This window comes from Bufo gargarizans, chromosome 1 (genome assembly GCF_014858855.1).
Source record: "Bufo gargarizans isolate SCDJY-AF-19 chromosome 1, ASM1485885v1, whole genome shotgun sequence".
Classification (NCBI taxonomy): Eukaryota; Metazoa; Chordata; class Amphibia; order Anura; family Bufonidae; genus Bufo; species Bufo gargarizans.
In genome coordinates this window covers 272,847,965-272,871,335 of record NC_058080.1, presented here as the reverse complement: position 1 = coordinate 272,871,335, position 23,371 = coordinate 272,847,965, and the positions used below count along the sequence as shown (strand labels likewise).

The 23,371-nt window shown below is 47.1% G+C and overlaps 1 protein-coding gene across 2 annotated transcripts in view; it reads right to left on the bottom strand.

The window, feature by feature from the left end:
• Window positions 1–13,945, bottom strand: part of PKD2 (polycystin 2, transient receptor potential cation channel) — a 52,091-nt gene extending 38,146 nt beyond the window's left edge. For both annotated transcript variants that reach the window (XM_044303240.1, XM_044303247.1), the window contains exons 1-3: window positions 13,200–13,945; window positions 6,511–6,624; window positions 266–399 (exon numbers count right to left, since the gene is read on the bottom strand). In XM_044303240.1, the coding sequence (XP_044159175.1) occupies window positions 266–399; window positions 6,511–6,624; window positions 13,200–13,695 (744 nt within the window). In that variant the 5' untranslated portion in view covers window positions 13,696–13,945. The remainder of the gene's footprint in view (window positions 1–265; window positions 400–6,510; window positions 6,625–13,199) is intronic.
• Between the last annotated feature and the right edge of the window lie 9,426 nt (window positions 13,946–23,371).

Here is a 23,371-nt window from a genome sequence, read left to right as displayed (position 1 = left end):
CTGTGGGGTGCCAATGGGAGACAGGGGAAGTCCGCCGCATGTAAGGTGCTTAAATTACCTGTAAAGTGTCCGCATACATTGTCCAAGTGCAGCGTGATCATTACACAACGCAATCGTTCTACACAAAATGCTAAATCATCTGCACTTTGATTCAGTTCATCTCAGAGGCAGTGAAACTATTATGAACTTATATTGCCCAGTCAATAGTACTGACAATCAGTCACGCTCACACCATCCATCATCTCTTTTCTATGCATTCTTTTACCTTCCAGAAGTCATCCATAGTCATCAGGGTCTTGAAATTGGTATTTTCAGTTTTTGACACAGGTGTATCCAGAAAAAGCTGAGTCATAACTTTAGTATAATAAAACATGCTGGAATTCACCATGCCATACGTTACTGCAAAAAACACAATACAGATCAGTTTACAAGACAATAAGAAGCTTCCTAATATTTTAGAATAATATTTAATATGCCACCAATGTTGAAGGGTTATGGCCAGGCAAAATAAAATGGAAATTGAAAAGGGAGTCCGTCAGATAATTCACTGACCAGATGAATACAATGATACCTTTCACTTCGTGATCTGATGTTTCATTCGGGACAGAAAGTACTTTTAACTAATATGCAAATGAACTTTTAAGTGCATTGAGGGTGGACCCAACACACTCTGTGCACCTTTGCTCCTTCAAAACATGCAACTAAACTAAGTGTTAAAAATTGCTTGGAATAACATGGTGCTGTGGTGGCCTGGGGTGACGTGTAACCACTTTGCAGTGGGGGACCTTGCTACCATTTTGTGTAATCTATACAATGTTTCAAATCCTTTTTTAATAGTTGGGAGTTAAAAGTGCAATGTGCAGAGCCGCAAAAAGACAGAACTTCTCTTGTGCTGCACCCCTATCCAACTTGCTAACCTGCGTGTATGGACACTGATTTATATGTTGGTGTCTGCTATTATAGCGTGATCGCAGGCTACTACTGTGAGGGTTTTTCCATGACAAGGCACCCAAAACACACTACTTTATCAGCGTTCTTTTCTAGTTTATGTTCTCCATATTCCAGAGGATACAAGGGACCTAGTCTGTACAGTCACATGGAGAAGACGTGTTACAGAAGTTTCTGCACCTGAACCTCAGTTCTATTCATGTTGAAAGACTTTACTACTGATGACCTGTCCTTAGGATAGTGAACGAAAAGAGGCGACGGCAGCATCTTCAGTGCATTCTTTATTGGACAAGCTTCACAGAAAGTGTACCATAAAAATAAAAAATAAAAACAGACAACAACGTTTCGGTAGTCTTTATCAAGCCTAGGCTTCTGCGGTCGTGGCTCAGCTGTTGCATTCCAGTGTGGTCACGAGGTCCATGCGTGCTGCTCTACACTTGCTATTTACACTGTCCTCAGGATAGGTCATCAGTAACTGATTGGTGGGGGTCTGACATCAGGGACCCCCACTGATCAGCTGTTTGAGAAGGCACTGATGCTCCTGTGAGCGCTGCAGCCTTCTCACCGCTTCCGTGTCCTCCGGAGCCAGAGAGGCAGGACTGAGCGGCCGGCACAGCTGAGGAGGAGGGAGGAGGAGGGAGTCGGGAGGAGGAGGGAGTCTCTCCCTCCCCACTGTGCGCGGCTGCCGCTGAAGACCAAGTAGGAGGAGGAGAGGAGGGGAGGGACTGTGGCCACTGCACCACCAATGAATGTGCCGGCCATATCCCACAGGGTCCCCCTCCTCCCCCCCCATCATTGGTGGCAGTGTCAGTTCCGATCGGAGCCCCAGCAGTGTAATGCTGGGGCTCCGATCGGTTACCATGGCAGCCAGGACGCTGCTTAAGTCCTGGCTGCCATGGTATGTTAGTGAGCAGAGAGCAGCGCATTATACTCACGTGCGCTGTGGCCGGCGGTCGCTCCTTCTCATAGGTCTGTGCGGCGCATTGCTAATGCTGTAAGCATTAGCAATCCGCCGCACAGACAGAAGAAGGAGCGACCGGCGGCCACAGCGCACGTGAGTATAATGCGCTGCTCACTAACATACCATGGCAGCCAGGGCTTCAGTAGCGTGACTCCTGGCTGCCATGGTAACCGATCGGAGCCTGTGGCCACTGCCACCAATGATTAATACTGGGGAGGGGGGGTTGCGTTACCAGAGGGGGCAGATCAGAGGCTGGGGGGAGGGGGGGAGGCAGATCAGAGGCTAGGGGGAGGGGGGAGGCAGATCAGAGGCTGGGGGGAGGGGGGAGCCAGATCAGAGGCTGGGGGGAGGGGGGAGCCAGATCAGAGGCTGGGGGGGGGGGCCAGATCAGAGGCTGGGGGCAAGCAGATCAGAGGCTGGGGGGAGGCAGATGGAGAGAGAGTGGTTAATGGAGGCTACAAGCACCACCTTGGCATGTATAAAGTTATTGGTTTAGAGAGGGGTTAATGAAGGCACCTCCAAGGTGCTTTCATTAACCTCTTCAGACCAATAACTTTTATACATGCCTAATGCCAAGGTGCTTCCATTAACCCCTCCAAACCCAATGGGCATGTATAAAGTTATTGGTTTGGAGGGGTTAATGGAAGCACCTTGGCATTAGGCATGTATAAAGTTATTAACCCCTTCAAACCAATAACTTTATACATACCTAATTACGTACATTATTTTAAGTAGCTTTTTCTTATTAGATTACTCGATGAATCGAGAAATATAATCGATAGAATACTCGATTACAAAAATATTCGTTTACTGCAGCCCTACGCATGACGTCAGTGAGTGAGCGCCGCCCACCCTGCCTGCTGTTACCGGAGCTAAGACAGAGTAAGGTACCCTAGTAAAGAGATCAGCAATGATTAAAGTTACTGATTAGTTTATAAATGTACTCTTGTGAGCGGAGGGGAGAGGGATCTGTGGATGTCACTGTTTAGGGGAGGGGGGATCCGTGGATGGCACTGTTTAGGGGAGGGGGGGATCCGTGGATGGCACTGTTTAGGGGAGGGGGGGGGTTTAGAGAGAAAGGGGTTTGGCCTTGACAGGAAGGAGTGGGTCAAATTTATATTAGGGGGGTGCCCGAGTTTAGTTTCGCCTAGGGCAGCACAAAACCAAGATACACTACTGGTGCCTTCTCAAAAAGCTGACAGTCCCAGGTGTGGCACCACTACCAATCAGATACTGATTAATCTGAAGTCGCTTTGTTCAAAACTTCGGAATAATACTGTATGAAGATATATCTTAAAATGCACGAACTCTGCTTTGATTCCGAGGTACTAGACAGTATTGCTCTGAGGTTTTGAACGAAGCGACTTTGGATGTAGCATCCAAAGCTTGCTTCGCTCAACACAAGTCATCAGTAGTAAAATGTCAGAAAACCCCTTTAATGAGATTGTTTTGGTGGCAGGCATATGATCTCTGCAAGCCCCATTTAGATCAATAGAATGACTGTAGATTAGCAGTCCTGGCATTATTTACTGTAACTACGTGTGCTGTGGGCCAGCTCCATACACAATAACATACTTCCATCTGACCATTCTGCATGGATAGTGCTCCAGGAGGTATGGGTATAGGCACACTACTCCTGGGACCACTACCAGGACCTTAACCACAAAGGTTACAACACTAAAAACTGTTAGGCCTAATACACACAGTCAATATTTGATCAGTGATGTCCATCAGTAATTTTGATCCAAAACCAGGAGTAGATCGAAATGTCTTTCCATTATACCTCATCTCTGTGTAGGCTACGGTTTTGGCTCATGATCACTGATGGAGATCACCGATTGGTACTAAATACTCAGAAAGGAGACCGGCTAGAGAAAAGCCTTATCCTGCCACTCCCGCTCAAAGCCGACCTTCCTGTACGACTTATTTGTGGACTTGGTTTCGCTAACCAGCTCAGCGGGAGAGCACAGAGCACCAGAGAGTGACCAGCGCTCTTCCTGGGGGCAGCATATTCTTCTTACCAGTATGTCAGATGAAGCAGAGTTGTCGCTGTCATTTAACTCTTTGATGCTGCATTATATGTGCCCCAAGAGAATACTCCTATGTAAACACACTGATAACATATGGCTGAAGAGAGCACGAATTCCAAGCATGCTACATGGCAGGCTACATCCATAAAATAAATATACAACTGACTGATTGACTAACAAGACAAAAATGTAGTGTTCTTAAAGCGGTTCTCCGGGAATTAAGAAAATGAAAATACTTAAATATTACTTTAATATAAATATATTCCCAAATACATTTCATTAGCTATAATGGTTCATTTTGTCTAGGGAGCAATCAATCAATCAGGAGAAATAAAATGTCCGCCGTCCTATTAGTACACACAAAACCTGTCCTAATCACACAGCAGGACAAGTTACTTCACAACACTGAGCTAAAGAGCTGCCTCATCCTCCTCTCTGCTCTGCTTGTCAGCGATTATGATCCTGAATACAGCTGAAAAGATCTTCAGCTGTGGTAATGGTCACTGCATACAAGTGCTGCTGCACATTATCTACACCCCCCCCCCCCCCCTCTCTGTAACTCATGTCTCCCAATGAACTCTATTCCTACAGAGATTTATGTGAGGATCATATTAAAAGGTATTAGGGATCATAATCCCTGACAAGTAAGAGAGGAAGATGGTGCAGCTCTTTAACTTGTCCTCCTGTGTGATTAGGACAGGTTTTGTGTGGACTAATAGGACAGCGGACATTTTATTTTTCATAATGATTGCTCCCCAGACAAACAAGCCATTACAACTAATGAAAGGTATTTGGTAACATATTTATATTGAAGTAATATTTAAGTATTCTAATTTTCTTAATTACTGGAGAACCCCTTTAAAATATGAAAGCTGTGCGGCGATTGGTTGCAGCGAGTCATAAATCAACCCCGTTGTAGTATGCATTTTACTTTGGAATGAAGTTAAATGGGGCATCCGACAATAGGTTTATTTCATGTACATTCAATTTTCTTCTCTGGTAGCGCCCCCTACTATTTATCCTTCTTGCATTCAGTAGTGGACTAACAAACTCATTAGCTTCCCTGCTCCCCTTCTGTGATCTCATAGTAAAGCCAGTGACTGAGCCCAGATACCTTTCATTTATTCATCCATCCTTACTTCTAAATTCATGTATAGCTTTCTTTCTCTCTAGACAGTGGAGAATGAAAGGGGTTGGTATACTAAAAATATTCTACATCTGAATACTGTAGTAATTGCATGTAGTTCAAAATGTAGTACAGCCACCAAGTTATTCACTGAAATCTATCTGTATAGCGCCACCTGCTGTTTGCTCTTTATCTAAATTCCCTGTCTAGCTCACTGAGGTTGACATACATGCTCAGTTCCATCCTTCAACTGCAACCAGCTGCAGAAGGACACACCCCCTGAGAGCGCACATCCCCTGAGCTGCCAGCTTGATATAAATCTAGAGCAATGAATGGGGAGACCTCTGGATCCATGTGAGGTACAGGACTGGTTCTAGCTAGGGTTGTTGCGGGTATCGAAATTTCGATACCCAATCGATACTTTTGTCCCGGTATCGATACGATACCGGGATTTCCGTTTTTTCGATACTGGGCTGCGCTTCTGCGCAGCCTAGTATCTCTGAACATGAGCGTGCTGCTATCGGCGCGCTCATGTTCTCTCAGCAGCACGGGGAGAAGGAAGCTGTCCTCCCTCCCCCTGTGCTGCTGCCGCTGCCACCAATGAGAAGAGAGGGGGGGGGGGGAGGGGCGGGCGCACTGCGCCACCAATGAGGATAGAGGGGCGGAGGAGGGGTGGGCGCACTGCGCTACCAAATAGGACTATTCCCATTTCCCACAGAGCGGCGCCCAGCGATGTCCCAGCACTCACCATTAGTCCTGGGCGCCGCTCCGTTCGCCCGCAGTGCCCCATTACTGTCTCCTCTCCTGCTCCACATGCTGCTGATTACTATCGGAGCGATGGGAGGAGACATCAGCTTCACTAGTGGGCGTTCCTTCTCCCTGCGCTGCGATTGGACAGCGCTACAGCCAAGAAGAAGGAACGCCCACTAGTGAAGCTGATGTCTACTCCCATCGCTGCGATAGTAATCAGCAGCATGTGGAGCAGGACAGGAGACAGTAATTGAGCACTGCGGGCGAACGGAGCGGCGCCCAGGACTAATGGTGAGTGCTGAGACATCGCTGGGCGCCGCTCTGTGTGGCCTGATAGTGAAAGTCAGTCTAACACAATACAGGAGGCGGGTGCCGGCAGCAGAATCGCATTGCCGGCACCCTGCCCCTGAAAGGGAGCTGCGATCAGAGGCAGTTAACCCCTTAGGTATTTGAATGCATTTGTAAGACGGATCAGGATCCTGCTCAGTCTTAGAAATGCCATCAGTTGGCATACGTTTTGCCGGAACCACTTGCCGGATCACTCTGCCGCAAGTGTGAAAGTAGCCTAAAATAATGGTGTGCATTACTCCAGTTGTTTTTATAATTTGTGGGATAACCTCTTTAACAAACTTGTCATTACCAAAAATGTATACGTGATAATACCTGAATAATATAATAAATGGCAAAGTACTTACAAACACATAAAAGAAACAGAAACACAACATAAGTGGCCAGCTCTCGGAGGATGGTTTTTAAGTATTTTTCCCTTGTAGTTATTCGGTCTGCTGTATATCTTGTACCCCAAAGACCTGTAGAAAGATACAGAATAGATAAAATAAGTAATAAAAAAAAGAACAATAAGAATGTATTTTCTTGTAAAGTTTTTATAGACTATAAAGAAAAGTGACCACGCATGTGCAGCTACTATAGGACAGATGACATCTGAGGCCAGCATTATGTGGTTAATAGACTAGTTAGATCTCGGAAGCTTACAGATGCTTCCTCCAGGGGTTGGTGATCCAGCTACTCAAGGTAGAGCATCAAATTCCTCCTTGCAATGTATGTGAAGCGGCTGAGGGTAATAATATATGTGACAACGTTTCTGTTAACATACCAGCGGTACACAGTCCACTGACAGATGCCTGGAGCTCATTACTCACAGCAGAAAAACTGGCTCTCCAGCGCCACCTACCCTGTAAGTGAGGCACAGCACAGAAAATGTTCTTGGCTTTCTGGAATGTGACCACATAATGGAAAAGAACTGCACAGCGCTCACTGGCAGCCATATTATTGAGGGGAGATGGAAAGTCTGTGTAACACTGCAAGACAACGTACTGACCACAATGCCAAGCATCACTTCTCACTCCGTTACAGCAGCCTGGAACATAAAGCAGCTCAAGGGAAAAAAACAACAACCTAAAAGCGGCTCTATGTTGTACACGGGTCCAAGATGGCAGAAGGCGGGGCAACAAGAGGAAACAGGGTCAGCCATACATAGTGCAGGCGCAGCACAAGATACTTGCCCAGCAGAACCAGATACCACAGTGCAGCACAAGATACTGGCCCAACAGAACCTAATACCACAGTGCAGCACATAATACTGCCCCAGCGGAACCTGATACCACAGTGCAGCACAAGATACTGGCCCAACAGAACCTAATACCACAGTGCAGCACATAATACTGCCCCAGCGGAACCTGATACCACAGTGCAGCACAAGATACTGCCCCAGCAGAACCAGATACCACAAGTGTAGCACAAGATACTGCCCCAGCAGAACCAGATACCACAAGTGTAGCACAAGATACTGCCCCAGCAGAACCAGATACCACAAGTGTAGCACAAGATACTGCCCCAGCAGAACCAGATACCACAGTGCAGCACAAGATACTGGCCCAACAGAACCTAATACCACAGTGCAGCACATAATACTGCCCCAGCAGAACCAGATACCACAGTGCAGCACAATATACTGTCCCAGCAGAACCAGATACCACAGTGCAGCACAAGATACTGCCCCAGCAGAACCAGATACCACAGTGCAGCACAAGATACAGGCCCAGCAGAACCAGATACCACAGTGCAGCACAAGATACAGGCCCAGCAGAACCAGATACCACAGTGCAGCACAAGATACAGGCCCAGCAGAACCAGATACCACAGTGCAGCACAAGATACAGGCCCAGCAGAACCAGATACCACAGTGCAGCACAAGATACAGGCCCAGCAGAACCAGATACCACAGTGCAGCACAAGATACTGCCCCAGCAGAACCAGATACCACAGTGCAGCACAAGATACAGGCCCAGCAGAACCAGATACCACAGTGCAGCACAATATACTGTCCCAGCAGAACCAGATACCACAGTGCAGCACAAGATACTGCCCCAGCAGAACCAGATACCACAGTGCAGCACAAGATACAGGCCCAGCAGAACCAGATACCACAGTGCAGCACAAGATACAGGCCCAGCAGAACCAGATACCACAGTGCAGCACAAGATACAGGCCCAGCAGAACCAGATACCACAGTGCAGCACAAGATACAGGCCCAGCAGAACCAGATACCACAGTGCAGCACAAGATACAGGCCCAGCAGAACCAGATACCACAGTGCAGCACAAGATACAGGCCCAGCAGAACCAGATACCACAGTGCAGCACAAGATACAGGCCCAGCAGAACCAGATACCACAGTGCAGCACAAGATACAGGCCCAGCAGAACCAGATACCACAGTGCAGCACAAGATACAGGCCCAGCAGAACCAGATACCACAGTGCAGCACAAGATACAGGCCCAGCAGAACCAAATACCACAGTGCAGCACAAGATACAGGCCCAGCAGAACCTAATACTACAGTGCAGCACAAGATACTGGCCCAACAGAACCTAATACCACAGTGCAGCACAAGATACTGGCCCAACAGAACCTAATACCACAGTGCAGCACAATATACTGCCCCAACAGAACCTAATACCACAGTGCAGCACAATATATTGCCCCAACAGAACCTAATACCACAGTGCAGCACAATATACTGCCCCAGAAGCTGTCCCTCTATGGCGGTCAGCAACAGCTGCCACCTTCCGTCTCCTTTTCCCTCTCCAGTTTACTCTAAGATATAGAGAAGGGGGCTTAGAAGGTGAGATGCGGGCCACAGCATCAAGCCAACCATACCTTCAGCCTGCTGTCTGGACTGCCCCTAGAAATTACCCCTATAGTGCCCCCCGTTGTATGCTCTCCAAGCAGTCAAGGAAACCATCTGCTGTGCAGGCCACAGGCCTCTTCCAGCCTATAGCTTGTGACGTGTGTCCCTGCGACACTTGTACACGGCCTCATATAGTGGCCTATGAGGGTGAACGTCAGGGCAGGGCTTCCATATCCTACCACAGTATTCAAACGTATCACCTTAGGACAACCATACAATTGAATTCAGGAGGACACTTGTGGATCCCGGCCAGGTACCTCATTCTTCCAGCATGAATTACCACTGAGAGCATCAAATCATTATGTACTTCACCAGCGAGGAGAATTTCCCTGTAGAGTCTATGACCAGTCCGTAGTGCCAACAGATAGCATTACCTAAATGAATGCCACAACACTGGAGGGGATTTACAATCTGATTTGCACAGTCTTCTGTAGGAAAAAGTTGGCAAGTTTTGGTGCACGCCATTTTTGCCAAAAAACGTATGACATTTTATGTCGCTCTCAATAGTCCTGAAAAGTGGGTGTGGTTAGCTGCATTAATTACATGTATGGCAGAAATATTAACCACGACTTTTTTAAAAAGATACCATTTCACCCCACTAGGGGTGTGGATTTTTGTTAAAGTGTTATAGGTAAAGATAAAGTCATCAAACGGGACGAGATATCTGATAATGGGCACCAACTACTGCAACAAAGGCTCAGGAAAAACCAAACACTGCATGTGGTCATGCCAACCTGTCCTGGGTGCCAGCTCACTGGTGTTTGGGAATTATTATGCAACGAGGCCAGGGTGGCGAGGCCAGGAGGAACATTATTATTAGGCTACATGCACACGACCGTTGTGTGTCTTGCAGTACGCAAATTGCGGATCCGCAAAACACAGATGGCATCCCTGTGCGTTTCGCAATTTGCGGAACAGCACGGACAGCCATTAATATAACTGCGGACAAGAGTAGGACAGGTTATTTTTTTTTGCAGGACCCGGACGGAGCAACGGATGCTGACAGTACACCGAGTGCTGTCCGAATCTTTTGCGGCCCCATTAAAGTGAATGGGTCTGCACCCGAGCTGCAAAATCTGCGGCTCGGATGCGGACCAAAACAACAGCCATGTGCATGAGGCCTTAGTGTACACTACATCTTCTTGCATGCAGCAGCTGGACAGAAAAAACGTGTCGTCTCTCCATCCATCCGGCAGGTGTTCTGTTTTTTTGGCCACATGCTGCGGTATTATCTCAGTCCTAAAAAGTCAAAAAGACTGAACTGAAGACATCTGATGCATCCTGAACTGATTACTCTCCATTCAGAATGCATGGGGAATGGGGATATGCCTGATCAGTTCTTTTCCGGTATAGAGGCCCTGTGACGGAACTCAGTGCTGGAAAAGAAAAACGCTAGTGTGAAAGTACCCTTAGGCTGGGTTCACACGGGCGAAATTTCCGCGCAGGCACAATGCGTGAGGTGAACGCATTGCACCCGCACTGAATCTGGACCTATTCATTTCTATGGGGTTGTGCACATGAGTGATAATTTTCATGCATAACTTGTGCGTTGCGTGAAAATCGCAGCATGCACTATATTGTGCGTTTTTCACGCAACGCAGGCCCCATAGAAATTAATTGGGCTGCGTGAAAATTGCAAGCATCCGCAAGCAAGTGCGGCATGTGGTGCGATTTTCACGCATGGTTGCTAAGATGGAAGTCTATTCACTGTATTATTTTCCCTTATAACATGGTTATAAGAGAAAATAAAAGCATTCTTAATACAGAATGCAAAGTAGAAGGTCAACTGAGGGTTAAAAAGATTTAACAATTAACTCACCTCCTCCAATTGATCGCATAGCTGCCGATCGCCTGTTCTTTCTTCAGGACCTGTAAAAGGACCTGTGGTGACATCACTGAGCTCATCACATGATACATCACCATGGTGATGAGCTCAGTGACATCACTACAGGTCCTTTGACAGGTCCTGAAGAAAGAACAGGAGATCGGCAGCTACGCAATCAATTGGAGGAGGTGAGTTAATTATTATTTTTTTAACCCTCAATTGACCTTCTACTAAGCATTCTGTATTAAAGAATGCTATTGTTTTCCATTATAACCATGTTATAAGGGAAAATAATAAAATCTACAGAATACTGAACCCAAACCCGAACTTCTGTGAAGAAGAAGTCCAGGTTCAGGTCTGGGTACCAAATATGACGATTTTTCTCACACGCGTGCAAAACGCAATAAAACGCTTTACACTCACGGGGAAAAAAAAATCACGCATGTTCCCGCAACGCACCCCCCTCTTTTCCCACAACGCCCGTGTGAACCCAGCCTTACAGACATGGATAAGACAGCTCTATTATGCAGCGGACATTCCATTTCACAAAATGTGGAATGCACATGGCCGGTATCCATGTTTTGCGGATCCGCAAAAACCGCTATTGCCGTGTGCGTAAACCCTTAACAGGTTTCACACGTGAAACAGCACAACACGGAAAAACAGACTTAGGCCCCCTGCACACGGCCGTGTTTCACAGCCGTGTGCGGGCCGTGGAACCGCGGCCTGGATCCCTCCTGAGAGCTGGAGCGCACGGCGTCACTGGTTGCTATGACGCCGTGCGCTCCCTGCTGCCGCCGCTATGCAGTAATACACTGGTATGATCTATACCAGTGTATTACTGTACTGTGCCGGCAGCAGGGAGCGCACGGCGTCATAGCAACCAGTGACGCCGTGCGCTCCAGCTCTCAGGAGGGATCCAGGCCGCGGTTCCACGGCCCGCACACGGCTGTGAAACACGGCCGTGTGCAGGGGGCCTTAAGGGTTTTCCAGAAAAGTTTTGAAGCGGTCTTACTGTCTGAGCAGACCCTTATGCCTCCTTTAGGGTCTATTCACATGTCCACACCCGTTCCGCAATTATCCGAAACGGGTGCAGACCCCTTCATTCTCTGAGGGGCAGGAATGGATGCGGACAGCACACAGTGTGCGGTCCGCATCCACGGAGCGCGCCCCTGAACTTCCGGTCTGCAGCTCCGGAAAAATAAATAAATATAGAACATGTCCTATTAGGCATTTCTATGGGGATCCGCAATACTCTACGGACATGTGAATGGACCCTTACACTACAAACATTCCTTCAAACGCTAGTCTTAAGGCGCCACAAGCGCTTGTTCATCGGGCGAAATCATTGTCGGTGTGGACTCTTCAATCATCCCTTCCGGGGAGTGGATGACGCTGTGTGATCTGTTGCTCGTCCTCGTACTGCGGAGGTAAGGCCTCTGCACACGAACTGGATGTTTTTTCCGCACGGGTGCAATGCGTTTCACGTGCGTGATAAAAAAACTGAAGGTTTACAAACATCATCTCTTGGCAACCATCAGTGAAAACACGCAACCATCAGTGAAAACGCATCACATCCGGATGTAATGCGTCCTTCACTGAAGCCCCATTCACTTCTATGTTCCAGGGCTACGTGAAAAACGCAGAATATAGAACATGCTGCGATTCTCACCGCAGAAAAGATGCGGGGAAAAAAAACGCTCATGCACACAGACCCATTGAAATTAATGGGTCAGGATTCATGGTAACAATAAAAACTAAATCCCCCCCCCCCCCCAAAAAAAAAAGTCCTCACACAGCATAACGTTACGGTTGTATATGGTGAGACAAAGAAAAAACAAACATAATAAAAACTACATAAATGTGGTCTTGCCGTAATGGTACTAACCCAGAAAAAACGGCAGCCATGTCATGTTTAGCATACCGTTAGCGCCATAAAAACAGAACCCAAAAACCACGGCGGAGATATTATTGTTGTTGGTTTTTTTTCCCCCTTTCTCAATTTCACCCTACAAAGAACTTTTTTTCCCCGTTTTCCAATACAAGCCACGGTAAATAGTGTTGAGCGAACTTGTGTATTAAGTTCGGCGTCTAAAGTTCGGGTTATTGAAGAATCGCATTATTTAGAATCCATAACGCGATTCTTCGATAACCCAAACTTTAGACGTCGAACTTAAAACACAAGTTCGCTCAACACTAATGGCGAATACAGCTTGTCCGGCTATGTGACTGGAAAATGAAGGAGGAACAGAACTGAAAGCTGGTCCAGTCTAGAAGAGGTTAAAGGACAGGCCCTCTCCAGATGTGTGCGCAGGAAATGCCATTCCCTGTGGGCAGGTGCCAGGCTTACCTCTCACATAGTGCAGGACTCTGCCAACTCCCTGCAGCTCCGGGGGCTGCTCCGTGCCCTGGCCAGCTCTGCCACCTCCGGCATCGCCCCTTCTTCTGCGGCCCCTCTGGCCCTGGCCGCCCATGCTGTTGGGATGATGAGGGTGATACCCCACCAGCCCTGTGCTGCCCCCGCTACTGGAGGACACCAGGGAGGAAGACCTCCTGCCCGCTCCAGAGGGGTGCCACTCCACGTCCATCTCCACCACCATGCCCTCCTCTCCGTCCTCTTCCTCCTCCATCCCGTCTTCCTCAGCCTCGAACCCCGCGTTATCCCGGCTCCACGCCTGACGGGAGCAGGAAGACAGCGGTGACGGGGTGGATCCACCAGGGGGCAGCCTGAGGGCTGCTGCTGGGGGCAAGTCTTGCCTGGGCAGGGTATCCATTTCCAGCATAGCTGGCACTGCCTTCCTGTCGTCTCCCTCCGGCTGAGGCTTCACTCTGCTGGGGTTCACCATGCTGCACGGAGCCTCTCGCTGCTCTCAGCCGCAGCAGCCATTTTACTCTTCGGGGTCTCTTTTCCGTGCTTCCCTCGGCGTATCTCCGCCCTCCGTCCTCACACTGCTCCGTTATCCGGGGGCAGGCGAGGGCTGCGCTCCCGCCGTCACTGCCCAGCTCCTGGACACCAGCTCCTTAACCCCTCCATAGCCGGCGGGGAATTCGCCCCCCACATGGCAGCCCCGGAGGAATGTTTGGGAGTCTGGTCTCCAGGCAACAGGGCAAATACAGCCCCCCCTAGTGGGGGAGGGCAGCTGATAAGTAACCAGTTAACCGCCCCGCGTACGTTTACCTCAGCTTCCTTCTCTCCTTGTATATAACAAGAATAAACCTACAAAGTTTATTATTAATCCAGTTACAAAGACAAAAAAAAAGTCATGCCAAGTTTTTTTTTTCTTAAGGTTTTTTTTTCCCAGGCGTTTTTCAATTTTTTGAGAAGACGTCTATGGCATCATTCAGTGGAGTAACTAGTGTTATGGGTCCCAGTGCAAGATTTGGATCGCCCCCGGCGAATGCCATGCGGCTAGTCCGCTGCGTGAAAGAGTGCCAAGCCCTGCTCCGGACAGCAGAGACACGGAGCAGTAACACGATTGATAATGCTCTGTGCCTCTCTGATCTTTTTACTACAAAATCACGGTGACAACTTTATCTCACTGTGATTTTGTAGTAAAAAGGTCACAGAGAGGCAAAGAACATTATCAGTCATGTTACTGCTCCGTGTCTCTGCTGTCCGGAGCGGGGCTTGGCTGTCATTCACGCAGCGGATTACCCACACGGGATCCACTTGTGTTAAAGAGCCCTTCACACGGGCGAGAATTCCGTGCGGGTGCAATGCATGAGGTGAACGCATTGCACCCGCACTGAATCCGGACCCATTCATTTCTATGGGGCTGTGCAGATGAGCGGTGATTTTCACGCATCACTAGTGCGTTGTGTGAAAATCGCAGCATGTTCCATATTCTGCGTTTTTCACGCCACGCAGGCCCCATAGAAGTCGCGCATGGTTGCTAAGGAGACGAGGGATGAGTTACCCGGGACCCCATTTACTTTATTATTTTCCATTATAACAAGGTTATAATGGAACATAATAGCATTCTTTAATTCTGAATGCTAAGTAAAAGGTCCATTGTGGGGTTAAAAATAAAAAAGAATGTAACTCACCTCATCCACTTCATCGCGCAGCCGGGCTCATCTTCTTTCTTCTTCTTCTTGCAGGACCTGGCTGGAAAAGGACCTTCGGTGATGTCATTGCGCTCACCACGTGGTGAGCGCGGTGACATCAGCGCAGGTCCTGCTGAATGAAGAAAGAAGATTTCTATCTTCATTCAGCAGGACCTGCGCTGACGTCACCTGAGCGCGAATACGTCACCAAAGGTCCTTTTCCAGCCAGGTCCTACAAGAAGAAAGAAGACGAGCCCGGCTGCGCGATCAAGTGGATGAGATGAGTTACATTATTTTTTTATTTTTAACCCCACAATAGACCTTTTACTATGCATTCTGAATTAAAGAATGCTATTATTTTCCATTATAACCTTATTATAATGGAAGATAATAAAATATACAGAACACCGATCCCAAACTTCACTGAAGAAGTTCGGTTTCGGGTCTGGGTACCACAGTCAGTTTTTTATCACGCACGTGCAAAACTGACTGCAATTGTGTACCTACTCGCACGATTTTCCCACAACGCATCCACATCCTATCTGGTTCACACACGCAACGCCCGTGTGAAAGAGGCCTAAGCCCAATGCATGGCTACACTCACCCAGTCCTAATAAAATCTGGTCCTACCTCATCGAGGGTGTCGCTGGCGTCGGCGTGATGTCCGCTGGATCCAGAACAAGGTCTCTGTGGTCATAGAGAAAAAAAGAATAATCACATAAGCAGGAGATGGTGACTGCCCCTGTGAAATCACCAGCACGGGGCGCTGTGCTGGCCTGTATGACTGAGCCATGCCAATGTATAGTGCTACCACACAGTACTAATGCCCACTTTGTGGCCTCTCACAGTACTAATGCCCACCCTGTGGCCCCTCACAGTACTAATGCCCACCTTGTGGCCTCTCACAGTAATTAAGCCCACCTTGTGGCTTCTCACAGCAGTTATGCCCACCCTTGTTCCTGTCACAGTAGTTATGCCTACTTTTGTGCCCCCTCACTGTAGTTATGCCAGATATGTGCCCCCTCACAGTCGTTATACCCAGATATGTGCCCCCTCACAGTGGTTATGCCCAGATATGTGCCCTCTCACAGTAGTTATGTCAGATATGTGCCCCTTCACAGTAGTTATAGCCATATATGTGCCCCCTCACAGTAGTTATGCCAGATATGTGCCCCCTCACTGTAGTTATGCCAGATATGTGCCCCCTCACAGTAGTTATGCCAGATATGTGCCACCCTCACAGAAGTTATGCCAGATATGTGCCACCTCACAGTAGTTATGCCAGATATGTGCCCCCTCACAGAAGTTATGCCAGATATGTGCCACCTCACAGTAGTTATGCCAGATATGTGCCCTCTCACAGTATGCCAGTTATGTGCCCCCTCACAGTAGTTATGCCCACAATGTGCCCCCTAACAGTAGTTATTCCAGATTAGGCGCCTGTCACGAGGGTATCGAGAACCACGCCTGACTCCGTTATACCCGGGGTCAGGAAGTCGCAGCGGTTGGCTGCACGCTCTATTTAAGATAGGGCTGTTTTCCTTATGGTAGCTTTCTGGGTTTGCTTTGCAAACCCTTTTGGCTCACTCAGGGATCCGTAGCTCCTTCTCCTCAGCTGTTCCTTGTCCAGCACTCCCAAACCTCCTTATATTCCTCTCTCACACTTCTCTGGTTGCCAGAGATAGAGCTTCCTGCCTGGACATCTATCCTGACCCACTGGAGCTGTGTTGCTGCGTTCTCTGACTGTTGATTCAGAACGCTACCCTCCGGATCCCTGTTGGACCTTTGTGGACAGTTGTTGTCGTCCACCTGGGTGTTTGTGTTTGTCTGTGTTTGTCTGTCCTCTCCCTGGTGTTTCCCTCTTAGTGCAGTGGTGAGGACTAGCGATCCCACCGGCCCGTTCACTATCTAGGGCTCATTTCAGGGAAAGCCAGGGTTTAGGCACGGGTGAGGAACCCGTCTAGGGACGTCAGGGCAGTCAGGTGCCAGCCGCAAGGTGAGTTAGGGGTCACCACCTTTCCCTCTCCCTTAGGCAGGGCTTTCCCTGTTTTCCTCCCTGTGCGTGACGCCGGTCATTACAGCGCCCCCTCACAGTAGTTATTCCAGATTAGGCTACCCCCTCAGTAAAGATGTCCTCACTCTAGTTGTTGTCCCTCTTTTGCCTCCAGTCTGCAGCTTTATGGGAAAAAAAACACATACTCACCCTCTTCCCTGATGACGCGCTCCCACACTCACATCGCGCTGCTGGCTGTGCTGAAGGCTGATTCCTGGTCTTTCAGCTCTCCTCCCATAGCCAGTAGTGCGATGTGCGGCCAGCAGGGGGAGCGCCTGAGCTCAGAAGAACAGTGAAGCAGGGAGAGGAGTGGTCGCCCTGCTTCACTCTGAAAACGAACACTCTTGTCACTGCCGGGTGAGTGCGCCTCTTCCCCCACCCCCCTTCATGCCTCCTGCGTCCCCTTATGTTTGAAGGGTTCTCTGACGGGGCCCGGCGTTCTCACTGTACTTCATGCCGGGCCCCGTTAGAGCGATCCCATTACATGTCAGTTCAGCGGGCCCCCTCCCCCTGCCGGGTGCCCAGTCGCGGTCGCACTCTTTGCGATCGTGATCGTTACGCCCTTGGCATCATTCACACCAAGAAGCACATTTATCTAAGTTGTATGCCAGATTTATGCCATATAAAAATATGCAATTTTTACACAAACATCTGAAGTGTGTGACTTCGTTTTAAGAAAAGTGGTTGAGTTAGTAAAGAATTATGTCCTGGTATAGACGTAATGAGTCAATACCGCTATTATCAATTAAAATACGCATTTGATGCTACACAAAATAGGGAATATTTTACCAAATTTATAGATTTCTGTCACCAACACATGACAACACGGGTGACCATTTCTCAAGTTTACAGGATAATAAGGAAGGGAATGGGGAAAATACAAAAATTTAAAAGTGAGGAAACATGGGTAAAGGACACTGGATTAAACACAATTGAATGGGGGAATATATACAAAAATATAAAAAAGACAACGATTTCTAGTAATTTTAGGATTATCTGTTTTATATTCATAGAATATACTTGACCCCAATATTGCTAAGTAAGATTTATAAGGAACGAGAACCAAAATGCTGGAGATGCAGTGAAGAGTCTGCCAATTATATCCACATGACAAAGCATATTGGCGAGAGGTTTTTGGAGCTTTAATATCCCTTCCATATAAACCGGAAGTGGCTCTCCTGGGTTGTTTCCCGTCACCAATTAGGGAAAGAGAGAAGAAAAGAGTCTGGACAAGAGCCTCCTAAGTGATTATAGCAAGAGAATGGGGATCAAAAAGAGCACCGAATATTAGGCAATGGAAAAATCTTCTTGCATTGATTGGGAGATATGAGGAATATGTGGTACGTCCTGAAAGAGTATTATCTTTGTCCCGTGATGGGGCGGGGGGGGGGAGGGATCGGAGCAGCTACCGGCAAAGTTCACCGAGATGACCATCGGGGGGGATGGGCGATAAGGTTAGATACACAGAAGATGATCTGAGTAATACGGAAGGGATTAGGGAGCTTGTGAAACGCCCTAAAATAGTGATGGAGGCTGCAGGGCGGGGCCGGGCAGCGCAGGGGGGCAGGTACGGCGGCACAAGTAACTCACAGACACACACAGGGCAGCCAGGCAGGGATGACGCTGGTGATCACATGGCATGCATGCTCCGCCTGTCGTAGGTCTGGACCACTTCCTGCCTGCGCGTGCCTGCTACTCCTGGGCGACGGCTGACAGAGCACAGACCCTGGAGATCTTAGAAGATTAGAGGAGAGAGCGCACTAGGCTACAGACAGTGTCAATTCATATACAGTTGCAAGAAAAAGTATGTGAACCCTTTGGAATGATATGGATTTCTGCACAAATTGGTCATAAAATGTGATCTGATCTTCATCTAAGTCACAACAATAGACAATCACAGTCTGCTTAAACTAATAACACACAAATAACTAAATGTTACCATGTTTTTATTGAACACACCATGTAAACATTCACAGTGCAGGTGGAAAAAGTATGTGAACCCTTGGATTTAATAACTGGTTGAACCTCCTTTGGCAGCAATAACTTCAACCAATGTTTCCTGTAGTTGCAGATCAGACGTGCACAACGGTCAGGAGTAATTCTTGACCATTCCTCTTTATAGAACTGTTTCAGTTCAGCAATATTCTTGGGATGTCTGGTGTGAATTGCTTTCTTGAGGTCATGCCACAGCATCTCAATCGGGTTGAGGTCAGGACTCTGACTGGGCCACTCCAGAAGGCGTATTTTCTTCTGTTTAAGCCATTCTGTTGTTGCCATTTACTTCTATGCTTTGGGTCTTTGTCCTGTTGCAACACCCATACTCTGTCAAGCTTCAGCTGGTGGACAGATGGCCTTAAGTTCTCCTGCAAAATGTCGTGATAAACTTGGGAATTCATTTTTCCTTCGATGATAGCAATCTATCCAGGCCCCAACCCAGCAAAGCAGCCCCAAATCATGATGCCCCACCACCATACTCACAGTTGGGATGAGGTTTTGATGTTGGTGTGCTGTGCCTCTTTTTCTCCACACATAGTGTTGTGTGTTTCTTCCAAACAACTCAACTTTGGTTTCATCTGTCCACAGAATATTTTGCCAGTACTGCTGTGGAACATCCAGGTGCTCTTGTGCAAACTGTAAACGTGCAGCAATGTTTTTTTTGGACAGCAGTGGCTTCCTCTGTGGTATCCTTCCATGAAATCTATTCTTGTTTAGTGTTTTACGTATCGTAGATTCGCTAACAGGGATGTTAGCATATGCCAGGGACTTTTGTAAGTCTTTAGCTGACACTCTAGGATTCTTCTTCACCTCATTGAGCAGTCTGTGATGTGCTCTTGCAGTCATCTTTACAGGACGGCCACTCCTAGGGAGAGTAGCAGCAGTGCTGAACTTTCTCCATTTATAGACTATTTGTCTTACCGTGGACTGATGAACAGCAAGGCTTTTGGAGATACTTTTATAACCCTTTTCAGCTTTATGCAAGTCAACAATTCTTAATCGTAGGTCTTCTGAGAGCTCTATTGTGCAAGGCATCATTCACATCAGGCAATGCTTCTTGTGAAGAGCAAACCCAGAACTGGTGTGTGTTTTTTATAGTGCAGAGCAGCTGTAACCAACACCTCCAATCTCATCTCATTGATTGGACTCCGGTTGGCTGACACCTCACTCCAATTAGCTCTTGGAGATGTCATTAGTCTAGGGGTTCACATACTTTTTCCACCTGCACTGTGAATGTTTACATGGTGTGTTCAATAAAAACATGGTAACATTTAATTCTTTGTGTGTTATTAGTTTAAGCAGACTGTGATTGTCTATTGTTGTGACTTAGATGAAGATCAGATCACATTTTATGACCAATTTGTGCAGAAATCCATATAATTCCAAAGGGTTCACATACTTTTTCTTGCAACTGTATTTCGTCCAGCCCCCAGACTCTTATGAATTGAGGGAACTGGCCACCTCCATGCTGGTCCACATCGCTTATTGTGCCGGCTGCATGGTTTGATGTAGTCTCCGCAACAATAAAGAAACGCAATTTCTTATGGAAATTACAAGAGTAAGCTAGCATGTGATGTGTCATGCGTACCATAGAATGTCACTCCAGACTGGAGTGGGTAGGTACCAATTACGAGTCTTTTTAAAACATGTTTTTTCCATATGGTGTCAAACAACTAAATCGGTATTGCTCAAGGTAAAGGATTGGTTTAGGAATGATATGGCTGGTATATTTTTTTCAAACCCTGGTATGCCTGCTAGATAAAGTCTTATAATTTTGGGAAAGCTGAACCCCTCCCACCAGGAAAAAAAATTATCTATGGCCCTGGCAGATTGTGCATTGTTGTACTCAGCACTTTTAAATTTTATTCCAATTTTGTATTGTAAGAAAAAAAAAAAAAAAAAAATTTAATATATATATATATATATATAAAAAAAAGAAAAATGGTTGAGGGGGCACACATTTATAATTTTTCTGTAATTGTAAGAGAAACCTAAGCCAGATCATATCAGGGGTCGGGGTAGATTTCAGGCCAGCACAAGAGACAACAAACATTATTAACCCCTTCCCTACAGCACCACAAAAATATGCCTGGAGTGGGCTGACAAGCTGAGCCTGCTCCATACACAGCGGGTGATAGCTGTGTAATACAACTGACCCCAAGCGCCAAGACCGGAATCAGTCTATAATTGCGGACAAGAATAAGCATTTCTATCATACTGTTGGCCATGTGCAGTCCTCAGAACGCACACAGTCCGGTATCCATGTTTTGCGGACCGCAAAACACTATGGCCGTCTGAATGAGCCCTTAGTCTGAGAGGGTGGACTCCCTCTGACCCCCCCCCCCCCCCATTAGCCCCCGCATGGTGAAATCACAGGTTACAGATTGGCCTTCCATAGTAAACTGGCGGTATTCCCATTGGCACATTGATGGTTTATTGCTAGGATATGCAGTCAGTGTCAGGTGCAGTTTGCGCCTCTGAGACCCACTGCTATCTCCATAATGGGGTCTTGAAAGTGAAAGAGATCTCACTGCACGTGCACGGCCACCTCCTAATTTTTCCGCTATGGGATTTTCGAAAATAGCAGAGCCAGCATTCTGCTATTTTTGGAATTCCCATAACTGTGAACAGAGGGTGACTGTGCAAGCGCCATGGGAGAACTGCATCTATCTGACATCAGTGACATATCCTAGCGATATGCCATCAATCTCCCAAATGGGAATTCCCCTTTAAAGCGTACCTGAGTTTAAAAAAAAGTTTGCATAATGGCTGTGTTTCTTTGCACAATCATAGCTTTGAATGAATAGTTATGTTTGGTCTTCCCTAAAGTCTTTTTCAACCATATTATTTAATGTTTCAGCTGCACAGATAGATGCATTTCACTCTGAAGCAGGAGACATATCTCTTCTGTGAAATCTGCGAGCACTGTACTGCTCTTTTATCAGGCTCAGGTGCTCAGCTAGCTCTGACATGCCCCCACTTCCTCTCAGCCATCTTTGAGTCTCTGTTACAGGGACAGATCTTGCCTGACAACAGGCAGTGGGATGCAACTTATGTGGAAGTCAGACCCCTTGTGGCCATGACTTTCCATCATTTTTTTTTTAGTTTGATGTAGGCATATTTTTTAACCCTTTCGCCGCCAGATCCGTACATGTATTACGCTGGAGTGATGGGTAAACACGGCGCCCACTTGCACGTGCAGCGGGCACCATGGCCAGCGGGTATCCGCTGTTTCAAATAGAAGAGACCAGCGGCTATTGGCTGTGACCAGCAATGATGCTGATTGTGGTCATTAAAGCCTTTAGATGCTGTGATCAAGTGTGATCACGGTATCTAAAAGTTCAGAAATTCTGAAGCATGCACTTCTGGGTCCTTACTGGAATCTCCTGCAGCCAATGGGGATGCTGGTAATTGACTTTAAAGGGCTTCTGTCACCCCCAAAACACAATATTTTTTTTTGGGGGGGGGGCTTGTTAAAATCCTTATTTAACCACTATTCCCTATATAGGGCTCTTACCTTTGTCTGTGGCTCTTACCTTTGCCTGCGCCGATGACGTCTTCTTTTTTGGTGACGTCATCGCGCAGCGCACTGAGGGAGTGCTGAGGAGGCGAGCCTCCTTCTCTCAGAGCGCCTGCGCCGAATGAAAACAGGCGCGGGATTTGAAATGCTGACAGGGCCAGCCGGAGGAGGAGAGCGTTCACTGGCCCTGTCAATCAACAGGAGGAGGGGGCGTTTTTTTGCGGCGGCTACCAGCAAGTAGACGCCCTACTTGCTGGTAGTAAAGTGATTTGCATATTTTAAAAGATCGATTTTTAAGGAAACAAAGCCACAGACAAAGGTAAGAGCCCTATATAGGGAATAGTCGTTAAATAAGGATTTTTAACAAGCCCCCAAAAAATTTGTGTTTTGGGGTGACAGAAGCCCTTTAATATGTTGTGTCTCTCTAAAGAGACCCATGTTATTAGAGCTGAAATTTTTATCTTGGCCAGCAGGTGGCAGGCAATTCACCTATTACCATGCTTCTCTATGGAAAATAGTAATATCGAAGGAAAAAAAATTGTAGCTCGAACACTGGCTACAAAAACATAAACAAAAGTTTAAAAAAAGTTAAATCACCCCCCTTTCTGTAAACTAAATACATAAATAACAAAAAATATAAACACCATGGGTATCACCGCATGTGAAAACGCCCATACTATTAACATATAAAAATATTTTTCCAATGCGGCGAATGGCATAACGGAAAAAAGAGTCAAAATAGCTGATTCACCATTTTTTCATTGCTTCTCTTCCCCCAAAAATTTAATAAAATGTTATCAAAAAGTCACACTCCAAAATGTTATCAATGAAAATGACAGGGCAAAAAATCCCCCACATAGCTCAGTGGATATAACTATAAAAAAAAGTTATGGGGGTCATACCTTTT